General features: G+C 39.3%; 2 protein-coding genes across 6 annotated transcripts in view; one reads left to right on the top strand and one right to left on the bottom strand.

Annotated features, from left to right (window-relative positions):
* Positions 1–11,639, top strand: part of ACSL5 (acyl-CoA synthetase long chain family member 5) — a 37,172-nt gene extending 25,533 nt beyond the window's left edge. For all 3 annotated transcript variants that reach the window (XM_042460188.1, XM_042460189.1, XM_042460190.1), the window contains exons 10-21: positions 196–269; positions 944–1,021; positions 1,358–1,492; positions 2,151–2,285; positions 2,735–2,830; positions 4,283–4,355; positions 5,357–5,445; positions 5,529–5,645; positions 6,921–7,064; positions 7,393–7,494; positions 9,083–9,154; positions 10,801–11,639. In XM_042460188.1, the coding sequence (XP_042316122.1) occupies positions 196–269; positions 944–1,021; positions 1,358–1,492; positions 2,151–2,285; positions 2,735–2,830; positions 4,283–4,355; positions 5,357–5,445; positions 5,529–5,645; positions 6,921–7,064; positions 7,393–7,494; positions 9,083–9,154; positions 10,801–10,938 (1,253 nt within the window). In that variant the 3' untranslated portion in view covers positions 10,939–11,639. The remainder of the gene's footprint in view (positions 1–195; positions 270–943; positions 1,022–1,357; positions 1,493–2,150; positions 2,286–2,734; positions 2,831–4,282; positions 4,356–5,356; positions 5,446–5,528; positions 5,646–6,920; positions 7,065–7,392; positions 7,495–9,082; positions 9,155–10,800) is intronic.
* A 1,825-nt stretch (positions 11,640–13,464) lies between these two features.
* ZDHHC6 (zinc finger DHHC-type palmitoyltransferase 6) overlaps positions 13,465–19,735 on the bottom strand; it is a 30,505-nt gene continuing 24,234 nt past the window's right edge. For all 3 annotated transcript variants that reach the window (XM_042460035.1, XM_042460036.1, XM_042460037.1), the window contains 3 exons: positions 18,214–18,359; positions 18,071–18,114; positions 13,465–14,091 (listed from right to left, as the gene is read on the bottom strand). In XM_042460035.1, the coding sequence (XP_042315969.1) occupies positions 13,988–14,091; positions 18,071–18,114; positions 18,214–18,359 (294 nt within the window). In that variant the 3' untranslated portion in view covers positions 13,465–13,987. The remainder of the gene's footprint in view (positions 14,092–18,070; positions 18,115–18,213; positions 18,360–19,735) is intronic.

Genomic DNA, 19,735 nt, shown 5'->3' with positions numbered 1-19,735 from the left:
TTCTGGAAACAGTGTAGCTTCTACACTGAGAAGCTGATAGCAGGGCTGGAACACTTGAAGGATTTTTTCTTCAAAATTAAAAGTCAGTCAAACTGAGGTATAGTTCTTAAAGCAAGAATGGCATCATGAATAGCATGCCTCTTGGATGCCCTGTTTCTGAAAGCTAGATCTCATTCATGTGTATGTGTTTTATAGGTGACCCTAAAGGAGCCTTGCTAACACATGAAGGTGTTGTTGCTAATGCTGCAGCTTTTATAAAGAGCATTGAGGTAAGTTCAGGTGTCAAACTAATACGCTGTAGAGCAGCCTCATTTAAAAAAAGACAAAAACACTTTTAAAAAACCCCAAAAGCTCATATCATAATCAAAAACTTATCAGTAATACAAAAATAATACAAAGCTAAGTCATTTAGACTAAACTACCAAAATCAAAAACTGACATTATCAGTAAGGATCCAATAAAGTATCATGATTTGGTTTTTCATTCTGTTTTGCCATGTGGTAATATTTTTCTAGATTTTAATTATTTTAGAACAGTATAGCCATGTGTGTTCTGTACTGCTTGATATCCTCTCCAGCACTTGTAAATAGACTTTTTATTGATCTTATGTAACTTTAATGGATACAAGTTCCACTGATGCATCATCCTCGTGATAGCCTCTTTTGCTGATATTGATATTCACCTATAAAGAAAGCTCCAAATTTTATCCTGCTTTCCCTCCATGTACTGAATTTAATTTCTACATTAGAGCCTTAAGTTTTACAATAATTGTTTTGTAAATCTTAGATACAAACCTTATAAATGCACGAGAATGATTGAGCCCCCATCCCCCCTTGCAACTGAGTTGCCCATCTGGCCTATATTGAAATCATGCAACTTTTCAGTAGTTTTGTAGGACAACGAGGTAACACCACCATAATACCACTTGCTTCTTTTCTTCCAGATGACTTCTCCTTGCCAGCCATCAGACATATCCATGTCATATCTTCCGCTAGCTCACATGTTTGAGAGAGTAGTGCAGGTAAATGACTTCCTAAATTACCTTTGATCCTTAGACCTCTTTGACAGAAAGCAGTGTTTACTTTCTTTGTCTACAATTTAAACATGGGTTAGTGCTCTGTTACAATTTGTTTCTGAATAGAATTGACCACCATTTGAACATAGAAGATAGTGGAAATTGGCCATCATCCCTCCTGCTGATATATCCACTATTCTCAAATATCACCGTTTGGCAATTACTTGTCAGTGAATAATATCTAGGTCATTGTAAAGGTCTGCAAAAGGTTTACCTTGGAAGTCTTGATCTGATTTGAGGATACAGAAATGTACTGAAGAACATTCTCTGTTTCCATTCCAGACTGTGATGTACAGCAATGGAGCAAAAGTGGGATTCTTCCAAGGAGATATTAGATTTCTAACTGATGACATGAAAGCTTTGAAGCCAACAATTTTTCCAGTGGTGCCAAGGCTGCTCAATAGGATCTATGACAAGGTGAAATGTTGACTTGATTTAAAACAGATTTCAATTTGATTCTGTATATTGCAATAGAAATGGTAGCAGTTGTGTTCATAGTCAGAGATTTTTGTAAAACAACTTTATCTTATTTAGGCTTAAACCCACTGTAAGGATCCTGAATGACAGATTACAATAAAATGCCATAGCCTAGGGCTTTCCTTTAATATGTCTGTGATGGCGGGGTACAGCCAGCCAGAAAGAGGCAGCCAGAGCCTCCTCTCTTTTCTGTGTAGCCGTGCCACAGCAACCAAATTGTGCAGCTTGGCTATGCGGAAAGCAAAAGAACGGTGAAAAGTGGCTCCTCTTAGCACCGCCGCCGCTGCATGTGCCCATCTGGATGTCCTGGTGACGTCCTAGGGTTGGAGGGCATCTGGAAACAGCAAGGCAACCCTAGCATTTCTCCAGGACTACACTCAAGTCAGTTTTCAGCCTTGAACATAGTGTAAGGGCCTGTCTGTCTAGGGTCTGATGTGTTACAGTTGTAAAATGTGCCAGCACACTAAATAGGATTGGATGTATTACAGCTGAAGGAGGAATAGGGAAGCAGTACTGTCAGAAAGTATGGGAAGAGTTGTGGAAAATCACCTGGGTGGTCCAAACCAACATTCATAATTCTGTATACAATCTCTTGTAGATACAAAGTGGTGCCCAAACAAGCTTGAAGAAACTCTTGTTGAAAATTGCTGTGGACAGAAAGCATGCCGAAGTGAAGCAGGGCATCCTTCGAAATACTAGCATCTGGGACAAGCTAGTGTTCAAGAAAGTTCAGGTATGTTTGTCCCTCTGCAGTTTTCATCAAATGTGAAGTGAGGCATTCTGGCCCTGAATCTAAGGATATTATCGCACACCCAAATAAAGCGTCCTTTCCCTGAGGGGATAAGCTCACCTTACAGGTTGCTATTGGGTATTATTGCACATCAAAATGCCACCGATGCCACTGAGCAATTACAACCCATCTCCCAGCCATGCTTAGCCTGCTGATTTTGAAGTATAGAAAGCTTCCATACTTCAAAATTGGCAAGCAAAGCATGGCTGAGGGACAGGTTGTAGTTGCCCAGAGGGATTGGTGGTATTTTGGTGTGCGGTAACACCCAATAGCAACCCATAAGGTGATATTATCTCTTCAGGGAAAGGATGGTTTATTTGGGTGTGCGATAATCTCCTAAGAAGTAAATATGCTGGAGACAATTGTTTAACATTCTCTTTTCTGTTTTACAGGATATCATGGGTGGGAAGGTGCGAATAGTAGTAACTGGAGCTGCACCAATATCTCCATCTGTCCTAACATTCCTCAGAGCAGCCTTTGGATGTCAGGTAAGTTCAGAGCCTATAAGCCTTCCACCTCCAAAACATTAGTTGGCTTTATGATGTGCATCTAGCCCATTTGTTGGCAAAGGACGGGTCTGGTGAAAATATAATGTGGAAGAATGGATCCAAATAGGACAGAAGTAGCTTCCAATTCCATTGGGCAACTGCCTGACAAACTCAACTATATTAATCTCTGTTAATTAAAGTACTGTACTCCCAGTGGTACTATTTATTTTTAAAAGCAGGACAAATGATTAAACTCTCCACTGAAAAGCCACAAATGGAGCCACCCTGAGCGATCTGTATTTCCATGAAAAATGTGGCTCATGTTTAAGCAGAATAGATTTGCTTCTGTTTTCTGTTTGGTAACATGTCTTTTGATTGACACCATGCTGGATATAATTTTTATTTCATAACACATTCTTTCAGCTATCCATTATAGCCAAAAGCAGCTTATACATACAGTATATCAAATTATTTTAACAGAGTTAAAGCTAGGCTCTCAAATACCAATATTTTCATGAAAAAGAAACAGGGGATTCGTGCTATCTCATTAGTATGAAGTGCCTTGATACTGCATTATTGCAAAACACTTTAAGGGTAGTTGCTAAACTCTGTCAGGCAAGAGGTGCTTAATACTCCTGAAATGGCAGAAAGATTAATTAGTGTAGTGACTTGAGTCACTACACTCAAGTCAGTTTTCAGCCTTGAGTATAGTGTAAGTGCAAAAATAAATTTGTGCTCTACAGGATGGAAAACATAGTAAGATAAATCATAATATGAAAACACTTTCCAGAAATCATCATGTCTTGTACTGTAGGGTCCACTCTTTACACTAGGAAGTACCATGGGGCTCAGTCAAACATGCTTCTAATGCTTAAAAGTAGTAGTTGTAGTTGTTCTGTGCCTTCAAGTTGACTCTGACTTGTTATGACTCTGTGAGATGATTTTCTTGGCAAAAGAAATGCAGAGGAAGTTTGCTACTGCTTTCCTCTTAGGCTAAGAGAGTTTGACTTGCTCAAAATCACCCAGCTGGTTTCCCTGGTTGGACAGGTATTTGAATCCTGGTCTCCTAGAGTCTTAGTCCAACACTCATACCACTACGCTACACTGGCTGATGTAGTAGCAGCTAGTGAAATAGGTTGCTCCTGTACTGGTAAATGTTCAACATGCTTATAGGCAATATCTGATACTATACTTCTGTATCCAAGGTCAGTGGAATTAGAAATTCTCTCTTTCTCTGTGTGTGTTTTTGCTGCACTGCTCTGTGGGATTCCAGAGAGTTTCCCATCCCTCCATTGCATGCTTTTATGTGTGTTGTGGGATGATGGCTGTATGTTGAGGATTCTAGTTGAATTAGAAAGATCTGGTGGGATTATGTTATTGAATCATCCTAGCTCATGTTGTTATACTAGGGTTACAAGGGTTGTATCAAATCAAGTTTCTCTTCCTAACCAGATCTTTGAAGCATATGGTCAGACGGAATGCACAGCTGGGTGTACATTCTCACTGCCAGGAGACTGGAAAACAGGTATTATATTTCAAACTTAAGTATGGATGAAAACTATTTGACTTGATGTTTAGTCCAGAATTAAAATATTAGGAGGCAAGAAAATCAAAGAAAAACTGCACATAGGCTACAAGAAAGTAATCTTTTTGGGGGCAGGGAAGAAATAATTCTTTGTTCTTTAAACTCTATCCTATTGTTCTTTCACATAAATATTGTGAGTTCTGTCACAGCAGCATTTTTTTTTTTTTGCTTCCTCTCTTTTTAAACTGCAGCTAATGCTTCTCTTTCCTGCCAATTATGGGTTTCAAAACCCAGATGTGATTGTAAATTTTACTTCCATTTAAGAAGGCAGATGGGAGAGGCTGGAACCTTGTCCCTATGGGTATATCTATGTCAGCTCTCTGCAGTGTGGTGCTCTCTAGATATTTTCAACCCCATCTCCTACAAGCTCAGCAAGTGTTGGCATTGATGCAGTAGGAGTTGTAATCCAAAAATATCTGGGAGCTGTTGGATTGCCTACCTCAGTAGTATAGTTTATGACCAGATGGTGTAACTATGAATATGAAGTAGGATAAGAGTTGCTTCAGAACACAGCAGTTACAAGAAGGAATGGGGTGAGATAACTATGGTATCATAGATTTGGAAGAGACCCCAAGGGTCATCAGTATAACCCACTGCCAAGCAGGAACATGCAATCAAAGCACTCCTGACAAGTGGCCATGCATCCTCTGTTTGAAAACCTTCAAAGGTGATCCTATATATGGTTAGGTGGAATCTCTTTTCCATTGCTCTGTGTCCTAGTCTCTGGAGTTGCAGAAAACAAACATGCTCCTTCTTTCATGACATCCTTTCAAATATTTAAACATGGCTATCATGTCACCTCTGAACTTACCCTGGTCATGGTTGTCACATTCCACCTGCATGTTTTTGTTCTGAACAGTTGTCTACGCAAGGACTGCGCCGAGAACAAAAATAATTGTTTTAGTCACTGTACTTGTTCTGAGTCACTGTTCTTGGTTTAGGTCATGTTGGACCACCCCTAGCTTGCAACATAATAAAACTTGAAGATGTTCCTGATATGAACTACTTTGCGTCAAACAATGAAGGGGAGGTAAGCATTCCTTCTCTGATTTGCCACTGTATGAAATTGTTTAAAACTAGAAGGGGACTAACATGTTTGTGTACCTTATTTAGATCTGCATTAAAGGGCCGAATGTATTCAAAGGTTACTTGAAGGATCCCAAAAGAACAACCGAAGCACTTGACAAGAATGGGTGGCTTCATACTGGAGATATTGGGAAATGGATGCCGGTAAGCAGGTGATCATTAAACATTGATCCCCAAGTATTTTTTGTAGGTGGCTATATCGAAAGAACACCTTAAAGAAACCAAAGATGTAGAAACTTCCTTCCTTTGAGAAGGGAATGGAGAGCAATATTCCCCAAATGCATAGTTCTGAACATAAAAGCCAAAATCATATTCAGTGGGGTTAACTTGCCCTCTACACTGATTTTTGGACTGTAACAAGCATTTTTAATGAAGATTTGAAGCCATAAAAGCTTTTAATATAGCCCCAAACCTGCACTAGGCTATGATTTTCGTAGCTGTTGTAGAGAGGAGTATGAAGATATGCTTCCTTGATAATATAGTGAACTGTTTTTGGCATTGGATTGCTAACTTCAGGAACTGTGTTATAAATTAATAAAACCTATTGCACATGCCTGTACACTGGGTGTCAGGAGGTAGATTATAGTCTACCAGAGGATCACATAGTGCCTGTTGTTGGCTGGGATTCCATCAAAGAATGTTAGCCTGGGCAAACCTCTGCTTGGCCAATCATGTTGTTATGTGCCATCAAGTCGACTTTTACTTATGGTGATCCTTTGAATCAGAGACCTCCAAGGTCACTAGAGGTCAACTGGACTCATGTCCGGCAAATTACCACCCAAATTGCTTACTCCTGCATAAGGAAGAGTGAAATACTGGGTGATGTGGAAAGGACAGCATTGGCCAACTTCTGCTTGGTGTCCTTTCTTGGACAGAGCTGTGTATTCCAGATAGTCTGTCACCCTCAGGTGAAATCAAGCTGCTATCCCACCAACAGAAAGAATCCCCTGACAGTCCATTTGGCTTGTTTAGGGTGAAAGGGGTGTCTCCGTGTCACTTTGTTTTTTTTGTCTCAAGCAGCTACATGCCTTGAGTTGAACCTGGGTTGTAACCACAAGGCATAACTTTTCATAAAGTGCATTCATGATTAGGAAGGTTTTGCACATACCTTGGTATGTCAGCGTATGAACAATTGGCCCCATGATTATCAGTTTCTGTGATGTTCCAGGTCAGCCTGGTTTAGCCAATCTCTCCCCTAATATTAGCAGGAAATGGATTGTTTTGGAATCATTAATACTGGTCTATTGTTAGTAAGATATACTATTCTTGTATTTTACAAAGTTGGAATTGCCTTAAAAAGCTGCAATGCTATTTTTATTTGCTTCCTCTTATTGAAACTGGGCATACAAATATATTCCTGAATAATACAATATAAGCGAATCTGGTTTTGTTTGGTTTTAAAATAATATTTTCCTGTAGACTGGGGCACTAAAGATCATTGACAGAAAAAAGAACATCTTCAAACTAGCTCAAGGAGAATACATTGCACCTGAAAAGATTGAAAACATCTACATCAGAAGTGGTCCTGTGGCACAGGTCTTTGTGCATGGAGATAGCCTCCAGGTAAGCATGCTCTTTTTAGAGAAATACATGAAATAAATCACAGTGTTGACTTGCTTGCTTTGTGAGCAAGATGATCCAATCTGAGCAGGCAAATTGAGACATGCTTTGCTGCTGTGCAGTGTAACTGCAGGAATGTAATAGACTACAAGCTCATAAAAAGCACACAATTTTCTTAACATAAAATGACATGTGCGATCTCTTGGCTCCAAAGTCCAGATTTAAGGTGATGTGTTCTATGTTAATCAGTGCCAACGTTTCTCATTTAACATCCACCCCTCACTCCTACATGCTACCTGTAGTCTGAATATTCCTCTGCTTTTTCAAACAGTCTTTCTTGGTGGGTGTGGTGGTTCCGGATCCAGAGATACTTCCAGAGTTTGCAGAAAAACTGGGAGTAAAAGGTTCATATGAGGAGCTCTGTAAAAATGCAGTAAGTATCACTCTTTGTTTTCTGAAAATCAGCTTCCTTAATTTGAAAGAGAGCCTGTGATAGCGTGTGCTGGGCTAATTGTCTTTACCTTGCTATGTGCTACTTAATAACTGGATGTGCCAGTGGACCTGTGTGAAAACATTGGTCCTCAGATAATGTGGAAAGCTGTGGCCTCTCCTCTCATTTAAAACTTTTATATAGTTATTTGAATAGGACTACCATATTTTCCGGTGTATAAGACGACTGGGCATATAAGACGACCCCCAACTTTTCCAGTTAAAATATAGAGTTTGGGATGCACTCACTATATAAGACTACCCCTCTTCCAACGCACACCAAATCAAAATTTAAAAAACATCAGATTTGATTTCAATATGATAATTCAAATGCTTATGACATGCAGGTTCTTAGCAGGAAACCTTGTTGTATACAAAGCCTCCTTGGATTGGTCAGCTCTCCCTGCCTGCCCAGTGCTCCCTGTCTCCAAGACTATCAGAGCGGTAGCTGCTTTCATACAATCACCGCATATGGCAGGGATGCGGCCGTGGCTGTGACCGCAGATTCTCCTGTCCAGCTCAGAAGTTTTAGCACCTGCCCTATAATATGACACCCGGCGTATAAGACAACCCCCAACTTTTGAGAAGATTTTCCTGGGTTAAAAAGTAGTCTTATATGCCAGAAAATACAGTATTCATGTGCCTCCATATCTTCAGTATAGCCCGCCTTCCACATTTAAAATAGATGGGAGGAAAATAGATGCACAAAGGAACAGAAATTCTGAATTGGGATTTGTCCACCTAGACTGACATAATGGGTCAAATGACAAGAGGAAGGAGTTAGTACAAAAGTAGGAGACATGTGGATCTCCATATTTTGTTGGACTCCACCTCCTATCATCTTTGGTTTGTTGGCCAGGGCTGATGGGGGTTGTTGTTGAAGAACATCTGGAGAGTTGTTATGTTACCCAGTTCTAAGCTAGTGGAATTGCTCATGCCATGGCTGAAGATAAATGTTTACATTACTTATATCTTGAACTCTTTATATTCTTCTGAGTGTACCATTTGAGTGGGAAGATTTTTCCCCCAAAAAAATCCTTCTACAATTGTTCAAGGGTAACCTAACTGTGTCAAGAGTGGGTGAGTTAACCTATGAGTTATTATTTGAAAAATAATTCAGTATGCAACTTGTTATATAGCCCTTCAAAAGTAACCTGTTGCCATTAATATGACAAAACGGTTTTTAAAAATTGCTTGTCATATTATTCATTATGATCCATTGGATTTTGGTACATTCTATGGAAAAAAAGGTCAAAAGTTAAAATGGGTCTAAATTTTTTCAAGGGAGGGATTCCCTTTAATATTATAGATTGATTACTTATCAGCCTAATCTTGTCTACATTATTCTGCAGAATCTGAGCTCCTTGAGCTAGATTAACTGAATCCTTTCCCAATCTAAATTTCTCATTTGGTTTCTCGGTTTTTGCAGTTTCTCGTTCTCTTCCTCAAAGGGCATAACCCTTCTCTTGTTTCAGACATGATAAAATATTGCTGATTTTTTTTCTTTAAAAAACCACCTTTGTTGCTTCTAGGCAGTGAAAAAAGCTGTCTTGATGGATATGGTCAAATTGGGGAAAGAAGCCGGCCTCAAGTCTTTTGAACAGGTGCGTAGTTATTCATACAGAAATTTTCTCAAAGCTGCTACTGTTAAATAACTTCAAATATTATTTGTAATGCATAATGAAAAAGATTTGGCACAGCTCTTTAAGAAGAGGGTGAAATAGCATTATAATATATTAGAGACTATTATTTATATGGCCTAAATACCCTAAAGGCACCAGATCCTGTTTGATCTTGGAAGCTGGGCAGGATCTGCTCTATTTAGTACTTGAATGGTACTTAATATCAGGTACCGTACACGACATTTCAGAGCAAGGAACTGGCAAAACCACCTCTGAGTATTCCTTGCCTAAGAAATTAATGGACCCCAATGAAATCAAGGGGGTGCCATAAATCAACAGGCAACTTGACGGCATACACATACAGTTTTCTTATTTTTATACAAAAAGGATGAAGATTTTCCAAAGTGATACTGGAGTAATTTCAATGTATCTGATTTTAGTTTAAGTCCAGTAGTTCATCCCAGTTACATTAGATTTGTTGAACCAATAGAAACCTTGGTAAATCAAACATTTATGCAGCTTCTCTTCATTCAGTGAGTCCACACTAGCTGGGACTAAGAATCGGTTTCAGGCTTAAAATCTACATGGAATATACTGTATAGGTCAAGTATCTAAAACACACAATGATCTGACAAATTCACAACTTGCCTAGTTTGCTCAAATGTCACTACTGTAATGGGGGTGGAGTGAGAAATTATTGGTATGGAAGAGGAAACATGTAACTTGTTGCTTGTAAGCTATTCTGATACTTATTGATAAAGAGATATATATTTTAATAGATAATGAAAATAAATGTATTTGAATGACTAAATTTAATAAGATCATATATAAAATATAAATTAATAATAAATAATTAATAAAATAATTATCACATTTAGGACAAACAGTCCTTATTTGTATACCTGGTATTAAACAACTTTTCTAAAAATGGCTGAGGGTGAATAAAAAAAACCTGTGGCACGGAGCACTTGTGCTGTGTAAAAAAACATGGTATAGTGGGTTGAGTGTTGCACTAGGACTCTGGATAGCCAGGGTTCAAATTTTTGTCCAGCCATAGAAACCCACTAGGGGAACATGGACAAGTCACACTTTCTTAGCCTCAGAGGAAGGCAATGGCAAATCTCTGAACAAATCCTACCAAGAAAACCCAGTGATATGTTCAAAAACAATTTGAAAGCACAGAATAAAAAAAGGAAATAATTGACACCACTTGCTCAATTACAGTTAGCCCTTCGTATACACAGATTTTTTTATACACTGATTCAAGCATCCATGGTTTGAAAATGTTAAAAAAAATAGTATAAATTTCAAATATCAAACCTTGATTTTCCATTTTTTATAAGGGACAACATTTTGCTATGTCATTATATTTATTGGCACTTCAGCATACACAGATTTTGTTATCCACGGGGGATCTTGGAACCAAACCCCAGCATATAACAAGGGTCCACTGTAGTACAAAAATGAACAAGGGATACCTATTTGAAGAACTATTGTATAATTTTTGACTCAAGGAATGGTATTTTTTTTATGGTCAGTCTTGGATGCAAGGCAAATTACATATTTTGTACTTCAAACAAACATGTTGAACATTCCTGTTCATGACAAAATATTTTTCCTATTACCAGGTGAAAGATATCTACCTTCATCCAGATATGTTCACAGTTGAAAATGGACTCTTGACCCCAACACTGAAGGCAAAGAGAACAGAAGTATCTAAACACTTCAGGAGCCAAATTGATGGACTCTATGCTTCTAACATGTAGGGAGTGGGCTATATGTCTCTACCATGGACTACGAAAGCATTCTCAAGGCACTACTTAGTTGGCTAATGAAGGACCAAAATAAAACAACTGGGGAGGTCTCGTCCTATTTAAAAATGGAAAAACACAGTTGGTAGTACTGGGTTGAAGTGCACCTTGTATAAAAATGGTTAAGGTGTTCAAGTGGAGTAGGTGATTTGTATTGTACAAAACATATTGGGAAGCTGCTTGCTACTTCACCACTGTTCTTCATCACATCCCCTAACAGAAATGAAGAGGCTTGATGGTTTGAATAGCTGGGACAAATGGCTGTTCTTCCTGAGATGGAACAGCCTCTCTCCAAAAAAACTTGTGGTGGTGTTAAGAGACTACCATGAAATTGTACTGGCCTGACTAGGTTAGTATGACTGCATGCTAATTTAATCTGCTCCTTACTCAGTGGCTGTACCCTCTAGCGGAGGCATGTAATATATTATTATGATATGCTCAGTGTCTTGATTTGTACAGTCATGTTTGTAAAATATTTTTTCTGAGGAAATGAAGCCATGCATTTCACTATTCTGTGATGGACACTCAAAACATATTAACATCAAATGTACATACCTTTTTTCTATCCAAATTCTGTCGAGGAACAAACTGATTGTAATATTGCTGGTTTGGAAAAAAAAATGAATGTGAAAAATAAACAGCACTTTTGGAAATACCTTCTTCTGTTAAGAATCCATTTCCTAGAATGTAGTATTGTGAAGAGTGCTAATCTATCAAGACAGCAAAAGCTGACAATCATTGCTTCTCATGCTATCTCATGCTAGGTACCACTGATCCCACCACCCCATGTGTCAGTGACTGGTACCATATTTGTGCCCAGTAGCTACACATTTCCCTTTCATGGAAGCTATGCAGACTGGCAGCCAATGGCTTGCAGACTGACACTGGTTCACAACCACCAATTTGAGTAGTACTGAGCTAGGTTATGCCTCTGCACTCCAATAGTAGTCCAGTAACTTCCAGGTGACAGAGACAGACATTTCAGCAGTTTTATAGCTGCAATAATGCTTCAAAACATTGTTTTCAGTCAACAGGCCATGACAATACACTCCATGCATTTAAAGCTATGTTATAGGGGTGGGAGGAGTGTATAATGATCTCTCTCTCTCTCTCTCTCTCTCTCTCTCTGTGGGGGGGGGGGATCACTAACACATTACTCACTAGATGTGGGATTGTGGCCCCTGTGGGTAGTGACTGCTGGTTAGGAAACAGGTATTCCCAGATCTGTTTATTATACCAAAAGCAGTTTTAAATGTTGCTAATTACTCTTGTAAGATTGTGGTCAGCCTAAGGCTACATGTTGTGGAGTAAGATGGTAGAAATTTTTTGCATAGTCACAAACCAGCAAAAAATAGTATTGATTTATATTTACATTTGTTCTCCCCCCCCCATATTTTTGTGAGGGAGGAAGGCTGACTTAATCCTTTGAGGTATCACATCACTGACATCCCTCCGGTTCAGTTACTAGTCTATAAAAGTAGGGCTTAGTTTGGTCTACACTGCTAAACTTTCTGAAGAATATTTGGCGAAGGACTTTTGAAATCTACCAGGTCTCAAAGCAAGGCTTGCCTACTTTCAGTCTGCTATTGTGGCCTGGATCTACAAAGAAACGGGGAGGGGGGTGTACAGCTTGTTTTTACTGAGGCAAATTGATGTACCCATTTCTTAATGCCTAGCATCTATTCCATCCATGAAACACCTACATAACGATGCCCCCAAATGACAGATTTCTTTACTTGTAGCCCAAGATCCAATGAGTGCACTGACAAGAGTATAAGTCTTCATCAGCGTACTCATGCTGCCATTTGGAGCAGAGCTGCTTCAACTATCTGAAATGGCCAACAGCAGGGGTTTTTTTGTGTGCCTTTGTGCGCCTGGGACTGGCAACCGTATTTGTGCCCATTGATAACAATTGTTTCTCTTTCTTTCCTGGAAATTTGTTGTAGACTACAAGTCAACTGCTCACAGCCAATGGCTCCACTAACCATTGCTCTGAGTAGCATTCATTTGGAGTTTAGGGGCTGTTCCCTCTTCTTGATTCCATGTCAGGTGTGCAGCTCTAGCCAATGCTAACCTACAGTATGTGTGTGAGGAAGACCCACATACATTCCTGCTATCCTTACGCATCAGAGGAAGAAGGGATAGTCTCTGCACACACACCCCTCGCATGAGGCTGCCACCTTTTACCCCAGCATTGCTGCAGTTAGCATATAGCTATACATAGCTCTGTAGCTGATTGGTAGCAAAGGGGATCGAGGAGAATCTGCAAGCTCCTTGGCTTGCACATTTGGGGTCAGAGACACTGAGCAAGAAAGTACAGAGTATCTCCTCCTGCGACATCCCTGCAATAATATGCTGTGATGATAGAAGGCTAAGCCAACATTATATTACAATTTTCCCCTTTACCATATGACTTTACAGTGAGAGCTCTTCCACAAAATTGCAGTATATTCATCTCTAAATATACACTGGAGACTTATACATAATACATCTTGGTATTTTATTTCTGATTCACAAAAAAAGTTGCCACATGATTGCAAAAGAATTCCAGGTATCAAATCTTCTACTTACATCTTCATTCATTCATTTCTCTCATACATTTTCCAGGGTGGGAAATAAAAGGACCAACTGGCAATACAGCAGTAACAGATAAGAAAAGCAGACTACACATACAAACCAGTATCTTTAAATGAACATTGTGGAAAATAAACAACAAAAATGATTTTATCTTTTTTAAAAAAAGGAAAATGGATCAAATGTGATCTGGACCAGTGAAAGCTTTAATATAAAAAGGCATCCATGGAATGGCTTCCTCCATTACAAAAAATGGCAAAAGGTATTTAAGGTTATGGCACTGGGACACCCATTCCTGTGAACATACCGCAACACAGCCTTTGATCAATAAGCAGGTCTATAGTAATATACAGAACATTTCAAGTAAGAAGACAGTGGTCAGAAAGAAACTTTCCTATTAACTATATATAAAAAAGGGTGGGTGGGAGGCCTATCTTGTTTTCTTTTCTCCATCCAGAGGTTGATCAGTTTCAGAATCATACAGGCATTTCTCTACACACCTCCTTGGAAACCATCCTCTGATTCTGTTCGCATCTAAGTCACAGATTAAAAAAAAAAAAAAGACATTAGTCACAAAATACATCAGCATTCTTCACAATCATCATTCTTCACAATCACTAAAGTGAAGGTCACAGACTAAGCCTACTCACTTTCACTTGTAATTACCTAAATAATCACACATATCAAAGGAACTATAACCAAAATATTGCAACACCTACTAGTTGGTGAAGATATGGTTAACATCCTGCAGAAATCCAGCCTAGTGAGTCCCTCCCCCAATCCTGTCTGCTGCCAGCAAAAAGGAATTATTCATACTTAAGGATTAGTTCAAGATTTAAAACAACAACAACAAAAACCCAGAGGTATCTCTGTGGGCCAGAAAAAACAACAACAACCAGTAGTTCCTTTTGGGCTAGCTACAAGAACAAAAAAGATGAATATAAGCTTTTGAGATCCCAAGATCGCTTCACATGGAAAAATGTCACAAAAAAGGTATCCTTCCTCTTCCAACTTGTTTTTATTTTTAACGTACTACCTTATGAGAAAATCTGAAGATCTTGAAAGGTTGTGTATTTTTCAGGTTGTTTTAGAAAGACAAGAACTGAGGATTTTGAAGGAACTGAACTCTCAATTTGAAAATACATTCTGTTCTGTTTTGGAGTAGTATTTTAGCCCCTTATTAATGTTAGATGGGTAAAAGCAGAAACTTTAAACATTTCAAAAATGTCTTTATAGTTAATTATAAGTAAAATTTCTTTATAGATCATAGACTTTAAGGATTTCCAGCAGGATTCACAGCTTGATAGTGGGATTGCCTGTGTTGCCCACATTTGGTCTAAGCAGTGTTGGATATCTTGGGAAATCCAGACCATCCATCCATTCATCCCTTTATTTATATCCTGCTTTTCTGCTAGATTAGGACTCAAGGTGGTTTACAAAAAGGCATAAAATACTATAAAAACACATATAGTTAAAACATATGAAATTAAGATTAAAACAGTATTAACAAAGACCAGAACTTAGAAACTATTCTCACTTTGGCACAACTACTGGAATTCCCAGCTTGCATGATAAGTGACTATGCTGGCAAGGGATTCTGGGAGTAATCTAAAGAAGTAACATTTCAGTCTTTTGGCCACACCTATTAACATTCTACATTCTTTCCCATTTGGAACTACTTATGAAATTTTAACATGCATTTAAGGAGCTCATGCAAAATAATGAGCTGTAAGGCAAAGTGAGCATTGCTGATGTCCCTGCTAGACATCAACACTCAAATTCATAACAGATTTCTGCTCAATTTATCCTTGTTTCAATTGTTCTGCTGCCAGCTTCATTTGATATTGCTTCTCTAATGCAGCTACCTACTGTGTCTTAGCAGTCAGATGTATGCAGCCAGCTGTAAAGTGGAACTACTGATTTGATTTTAGAAATCTTAGTTGATTAACTAGATGAATTTCAATCAATCTCCATCACCATGCTTGTGAATAAAACAATATATCAGAAGAAATATAACTGTTTGTGTATTTGTGGCAGGGATTACTATCTGCATAAGGAAGACTGCTTCTTCTGTGATAGTTTGGGACATCTGTGTTTTCTTAAATGTTTCCAACAGAGTAAGTTTTCCCCTCCAAATTCAGCTATTTACTTTATGATAACCATTTAAAAATATCAAAATATTTGAATAATGCTGTGAGGTTATGCATCTTACTCTGAAATTTATTGATTTCAATGATATTTGTGAATACATCCACTTAGGAATGTTACCTTAACTGATTACTCTAATCAAGTGAATCAACTCAACTTTTCAGCCCCATTAAAGGGCAGTAAACGGACAGGGTGTTGTTAAAACACTGGGAGATGGATCCAGCAAAGCCAGGCACCTCCACTCTTCGAGGCATCAAGGATTAGTAGGTGACACATATGAAGCTGCCCTACAGACAATGCTCAGACTATGGCTGTGGAGACCCAGGCTCATATTTCCCCTGAACCTTGAGGCTGACTGAGAAACACCAGGCCATCCCAAGTCATAATCTCTCAGCTTGACACACTTCTACTGGATGAAATAAATGTGGGGCAACATAAATGGAACAAATGGATTATTAACTAATGTTAATAGTTATGTTTGGGAATGAAATGGAATAGATAAAACATTAAGAAAGAAATAATGGTATAAAGCTGTCATTATAACTTTCCATGCTGCAGAAATAAAGCAGTTTGACATGACTTTAACTACCATGACCCTATCCTACAATATTTTGGGATTTATTGTTTGATGAGGCACCAGAGCTCTCTGACAGTCTAGGCTGAAAGCTCACCAATCTACAAATCCCATGATTCCACAGGTTAGAGCTATGACAGTTAATGTGCTGTCAAACTGCTTTATTTCTGCAGTGTGGATACATTCTCGGGCAGAAATCTCTTCCAACTGGCTCCCCAAATCCTTTCACTGACATGGCAGAAATTAAACCAGTAATGATCTGAATGCAAACCACAGGCTTTATCATTGGGCTAGAACCCGGGGAATTTGCTGGCCAGCATTGCCATGATAGCAGAGGGATTGTGTAAACTAGAATTCCAAATAAATAAATAAATAAATAAAATCTTTGCCAAACTCTTGTCATTTTCCAAATGTGTATACCTTGATCTATATATACCCTGATGAATATACACTCCGGAAATAAAATGCCTGGATTACAGTTATGCTTTTACTAGCTCAGAAAAGCCTTCCCCAACGTATTGTCCATCACTGTGTTGAATTACATCCAATAGCCATGCTGGTGAGAGGATTTGGGAACTTTTAGTGAAAAAAGTAACTTGACCAACATATGATTTAAGGACCCAGTTCTGTCACACATACATGTTTGAAACCTACTTCCAGTCAGAGCTTTTCTATGGTGTACAGTTAGCTAATCAAACTAATATACAGGCTTCTCAATGACAAGTATACAAGTGTATGGTCTACAACAGTCTTTCTTAAACTATCAGATGTAGAGGCATAGCAACCCCCCCCCCCAACAGATGGGTACCATATTTGAGCTCTTTATATATTTCATTGGCTTGTAGCCAACAGGTTGCAACTGTTGCCTGTCCAGGGTATTATTTTCAGTAACATTGGTTTACAGCAGGGGTAGGCAACCTTTTTGACCCGGGGGCCGGGTTGCTGTCCCTCAGACAACTGGGGGTTGAAGCCAATAAATAAATAAATAAATAAATAAATAAATAAACCAGGACAAATGTAGGACAAAATTTTCGAATGGAGGACACTTTTTTATTAAAAAAATGGTGGACACGCAAATTTTGCCGATTTCCACCCCTTGCCCCCGCTTGCTCCCCTTGCCCCCCAAAGGCCCTGCGCCCTCGCCATGGGCCTCTCACACGATGGCGGGGGGCCAAAGGCCCTGCGCCCTCACCATGGGCCTCTCACGCGAGGGCGGGGGGCCAAAGGCCGCTCGTGCGAGAGGCCAAAGGCCCCACGCTAGAGGTCCTGCCGCCGATTGCCCCGTGCTGGTGGCAGGACCAGGCTGGGGCCAGTCCCACGGCTTCGCCGGGCCAGATCCGGCCCGTGGGCCAGGGGTTGCCGACCCCTAGTTTGCAGCCATACGATGCCACCCTATATATTCTCTACACTAAAACACTACACTATTCTCTGTTTTTGTAGACTGGTGGTAGTATGAAGATCATTAATTCCTCAACAGTTGAATTAAGACACTTTAAATGACTTTATAAAACATTCTGTTCTTTCACCAAGCTATTAGCTGCTCTGAGAGCTTTTAGGGCTGAAGGGCGGGGCATAAATATCGTAAATAAATAAATAAATAAATAGCTGTTTCTTTCATCATGCTGTACTTTCATTTGTGTCTGTTTTAATAGATTTTGTGTTTGGAAGCACAGAAAGTAACACATGTAAGGTTTTGGACTAGATTATATAACACTCCAACAATGTTATGTAATGTTATATATTGTATTGAAACAATGTTATAACTTAGAGATGTAATTTTAAACAAGTTACCATCAGTTGTCAAATCAGTTATTTTATCTCCATACATCCAGTGTCTGAAAGATAAATTCAATAAATTAGTCATGTCATCCATTTTAGTTTATAATGGAAATATTTTTCAATCAGAGTTTGAATTTTAAAAAATAAATACTAACTTCAGTCCTCTGGTAGCTAAAATCTGATCTCCTTTGCTAAGTGTAATTCTAGGTTCTTCAGTGCATGGAGTTGTGAAGAAGGTCCTCAAGCCTTTTGTAAGAGGGCAACAGGCACCACTGTAATCTTCTATTGCTTGGTATTTCACCTGAGGGTTTTGAGACATTAAAGTAAAAACACATTGTGTGATACTACTGGATGAATCACAAACTGCATGCTATAAACTTGGTCTCTATGGCAAAAATAAGAAATATAATGGGTTATCTAAATGTGTAATTCCCGGATCCTGAAAGTGAGGGGATAGTTTAAATTGTCTTGAAGGAAATAATAATAATAATAATAATAATAATAATAATAATAATAATAGGATTTATTTATATGCCGCCCAATCACTGGGAATCCGGGCGGCTTACAACAGAGGGGATAATAGATGGTTCCCTGCCCTCAGGCTTACAATCTAAAAGACACGACACAAAAGGAGAAGGGAATGGGGAGGGAGGGAGGGGATCAGGTCCAGCATTTTTCTCTCCCTCTGAGGCCTGGACCAATTCAGATGGACTGGAGGGAGGGCTTTTCTTCTTCTTCAGGCTAGCCCTGATGGAGCTGGGCCAGCCTATTCTCTCCCTCACAGGCCGAAAGATGACAGTTAAGGAGGGAGGAGCCTCTTTCTTCAGGCTAGCCTCGATGGAGTTGGGCCAGCCTATTCTCTCCCTCATCGGCCGAAAGATGACAGTTAAGGAGAGAGGAGCCTCTTCTTTCAGGCTAGCCCTGATGGAGATGGGCCTCCCTGGTCAACTCCCTCATAGGTCGGAGGATGACAGTTATGGAGGGAGGAGTCTCTTCTTCCAGGCTAGCCCCGATGGAGCTGGGTCTGCCTGGCCAACTCCCTCATAGGCCGGAGGATGACAGTTATGGTTGTGAAAGACATCTTGGTTGGACACAAAGGTTTTTAACAATTGTTGCCCAATTGCAAGTATCCTAGTTTTGAGCAAAGTGTTCAAGATGCTGGTGGCAGCCCAACTCCCAAGTTCTTATAGACGAAATGGAATATTTAGACCCATTTCAATATGGCTTCTTGGCCAGGGCTTGGCAACGAGTCAGCTTTGATTGGGCTGATGATGAGCTTTGTTTGTACAAAGTATGAACACAAGGGACTAGAATTCTGTTTATTTTCTTTGAGGTTTCCTCAAAAAGTTTCCTCATATATCTAATGATGGTCATCCCTATTTCTGCATTGGATTTGAAAAAGTGAGGCTATGGAAGCACGGAACCACTGTCTGGACTCATTAATGGGCTATGTTCAGACATTGGATCTGTCTAAACCCCCTTGCAAGGCATTTATCTGGTATCGCAGATATGACCCACTGTAGGCCAGGTTATAATCTATACTATAATTGTGTTATGCTATACTAACGCTTTATTCTAAGATAGATAACCAGGCACTGGTCTTACTATTTAGGTCTAATGAGAACTTTAGTCCAAAACATCTGCAGAACCCCAGTGGTCTATGGCTGCTTTATAATA

The sequence above is a fragment of the Sceloporus undulatus genome, chromosome 3 (assembly GCF_019175285.1).
Source record: "Sceloporus undulatus isolate JIND9_A2432 ecotype Alabama chromosome 3, SceUnd_v1.1, whole genome shotgun sequence".
Lineage (NCBI taxonomy): Eukaryota > Metazoa > Chordata > Lepidosauria > Squamata > Phrynosomatidae > Sceloporus > Sceloporus undulatus.
Note: the sequence above shows the minus strand (reverse complement) of the source record. Positions and strands in the feature narration are given on the sequence as shown.